This window comes from Photinus pyralis, unplaced genomic scaffold (genome assembly GCF_008802855.1).
Source record: "Photinus pyralis isolate 1611_PpyrPB1 unplaced genomic scaffold, Ppyr1.3 Ppyr1.4_LG6, whole genome shotgun sequence".
Taxonomy (NCBI): Eukaryota; Metazoa; Arthropoda; class Insecta; order Coleoptera; family Lampyridae; genus Photinus; species Photinus pyralis.
The window spans coordinates 44,805,188-44,808,172 of NW_022170663.1; the positions used below are offsets into that span (position 1 = coordinate 44,805,188).

A 2,985-nucleotide genomic window follows, 5' to 3' on the forward strand; every position below is an offset into this window, starting at 1 on the left:
ATCAGCAAAGTGTTGGGTTGAGGCTGTGATAACAGTTGCGGGGGTGATTAACCGAACAGAGCCGTCTCTAGAACCAATGATTTCGCCATACGAACCTTGTTACAAAAAGAAACCTCCGATCAGCCGTCTTAAAGTATTCGGCACTGAATTCTTTGTTCACGTACCAAAGGAGAAAAGTAAAGTTTGACCTGTTCTCCATTTTGGGTAACTAGCAGGCATAAGGCACCATAGGTACAGTGAAAACGCAAAGTCTAAGAGTAGATTTCTATCGTACAGAATCAGATCAGATCCACAAAGGAAAACCGACATTAAAAAAATTACAAAATAAATATAGTAACCTCTTCCGACCTATCAAAGTGAAATGCTTTATTTCTTATAACCGGCTACAAAATGTACATTGTTTAAATGTTAAAATATTACATACGTCATAAAGTTTATACTTCTCTACACTCGAGAATAAAATAAGGACACCAAGAATCCCAATAATCTTCATTAATCTTCAGAAATGTGTGATTCTTGAATCGTATAACCTTCCTGTCTCCGTACCTCGTATTCTTCAGTAGCAAATACCTTAAGTTGCCCATTACCTCCACAAACTCCAATTGCTCGACGTTCGTATCGCTCAAATCGAGCTCCTCCATTTCGGTTTGATTAGCAAAAACCTCTCCAGCTAACCGTTTCACTTTATTCCCCTTCAACGATAAATAATTCAGTCTCATATTCGCGAATATTCCGACCGGTAGCTCCGTAAATTTATTATATTCCAAATTGAGCACCTTAAGCTGCTGCAACTCGGAAAGTGCATTAACATGGAACTTTTTCACGGTAGTATTTCCCAAGTTTAATGTATTTAAACCCTTTGCCTCCGCGAAAGTGCCTTGCGTAATTTTCGGCAGTTTATTGCCGGATAAGTTTAAACTTTTCAAGTTTTCGAGGCCGGCAAACATGGACGGTTGGATTGTTGTTAAACGCGTGTTGTGTAGATCGAGCACTTGAAGGGAGCGCAGTTGATGAAGCGGTGCTGGCGTTGGTAACGCGCCGAGGTTGTTATTTGACAAATTAAGCGATTGTAAATGTTGAAGGTGGTCAAGCCCAATTGCCGATAAGTTGGTTATCTTATTGCTGCTCAAGATGAGTGAGGTCAGGTTTGAGAAATGTTTGAAAATATCGGAAGTTAGTTGGGAAACGTTGTTAGATTCCAAGGTGAGTTCTTCTAATTGGGGCGAGTTCTTAAACGCATCTTTTGTAACGTGAGTTAAACCGTTATTGGAGAGATCGAGAAGTTTCAGATTAGGAACGTCCAGAAGAGCGTCATCTTCTAAGATAGTTAGTTGATTATGAGAGAGTTGCAGCGATTTGAGAGTAGGAACGTTTAGAAGTAGGCTTTTTATTCTGTTAGAATTTAAATCTAGGGTGGTTATTGAGGGAAGCTCAACAAACCAATCACTTTCAATACGCACCAAGTAGTTGTTCGACAAAATTAACTCGTTGAGGTTTCTTAGACCACTGAAAGCAGCCCTGTCGACGCTTCGGAGATGATTTCCATTGAGATTTAGTACTCTTAGTCTTTCAAGATCTTGAAATACGTTTGCGGGCAATACTGTTATACTGTTGTTGTCCAATTTCAGCTCCTCCAAGTTTCTCAGTGTGGCAAAGCTGTAAGGGTTAATGCTCGTAATACCATTACCGCTTAGGTGCAAATGCGTTAGAGGAACATCACGAAACATGTACTCGGATAGATCGACTGCTGAATGTACCAAAACCAATATGTTGAGCCTCCTCAATTCGGCCACAAAGTCTTGCGGTAGCGATGAAATTTGGTTACGTTCCAAGATGAGGCTGTACAATGGTGTCAAATTCGAAAGAGCTTCGACGGTTCCCATTTTACAATCGCGAATTGTGATCCGATTTAATTCTGGAAAATCATCTACGAAATCGCGCTGAATTTCAGAAATCACGCTCTTTGCTATGTCTAATTCTTTGAGACGTTTTCCTAGTAGACTCTGCGATTTTGTTAAGGTGATGCTGCTGTTGCTAATAAAAATCCGGATCATCGTCAAATTAGAGAGAGGGGTTTCTATTTCTTCTAAAGCAGTTATTTGGTCGCAGTAAATGAAGTAGACGCCAAAATTGTTTTCATGGCGACAAGTTGATGAGGCCAATTGTACACTGAGCAGGAAAGGTAAAATGATCAGCAATGGATTGTTCATCTTCGGTACCTAAAAGAGTACAAACAACATTTGCGTGACAATTCTTTTTGTTATGTTCATAAATTGACTTACCTTCATTCTCAGACAAACTAAACTAACCAAACCAGCCTGCACCTGTTGCAATACTAAACTAGAACGAGGTGAAACGCTCGCACTTATTGTAACTAAACTCTTGTAAAGTAAACAATGCACGGGCGATGGTTTTACCCACCGAACTACGTAATTAAACGTAAATTTTAATTAATGGTCTCATTCACCGCATTGGTTCGGGTCGTGTAAGATATGCAAATTTCCAGGATAGAAGAAAATTCCAGATCGATTAACCATTTTGTGTTAATCCATCTCCGGTGGTAATTAGTACAAATTTTCCTAAATTGTTACGTTCTATTATTAGGTCGTTACATTCTATCTTTCTGTTATTCACACTCGTACTATAACTTTATCGGTACCTAACTGTATCTACTTTTGATTTATTGGCAGAATGTTGCAGAAAAGGTATTAATAGATAAATAATAAAAATTTAAAAAAATGCAAGAAATTCATTTGATCTTGTAGTTCAGGGAATAGAGGGTTTTAACTTCATAGACAGTCATCTGGTGTTTAAGAATCTAAGTTTCCTTTGTGTTTCCCCCGTACCACCCCCAAAACCCCATGAAGTGTGGTTGGTTTCTTAGTTTTTCAATCATAGTTTTCTAATGGTTTACTTTAGAAAAAATATTGTGATCAGAAATTGTAGACTCGAGCATTCTACGATGATTCCTTCCTTTGCAGCCGA

General features: G+C 38.7%; 1 protein-coding gene across 1 annotated transcript; it reads right to left on the reverse strand.

The window, feature by feature from the left end:
- Nucleotides 1-351: 351 nt before the first annotated feature.
- Nucleotides 352-2,409, reverse strand: LOC116174183 (insulin-like growth factor-binding protein complex acid labile subunit). The gene is made up of 2 exons (XM_031492056.1): nt 2,283-2,409; nt 352-2,219 (listed from the first exon to the last, which is right to left on the reverse strand). The coding sequence occupies exons 1-2, from the start codon at nt 2,286-2,288 to the stop codon at nt 435-437; spliced, it is 1,791 nt and encodes a 596-aa protein (XP_031347916.1). The 5' UTR covers nt 2,289-2,409; the 3' UTR covers nt 352-434.
- Between the last annotated feature and the right edge of the window lie 576 nt (nt 2,410-2,985).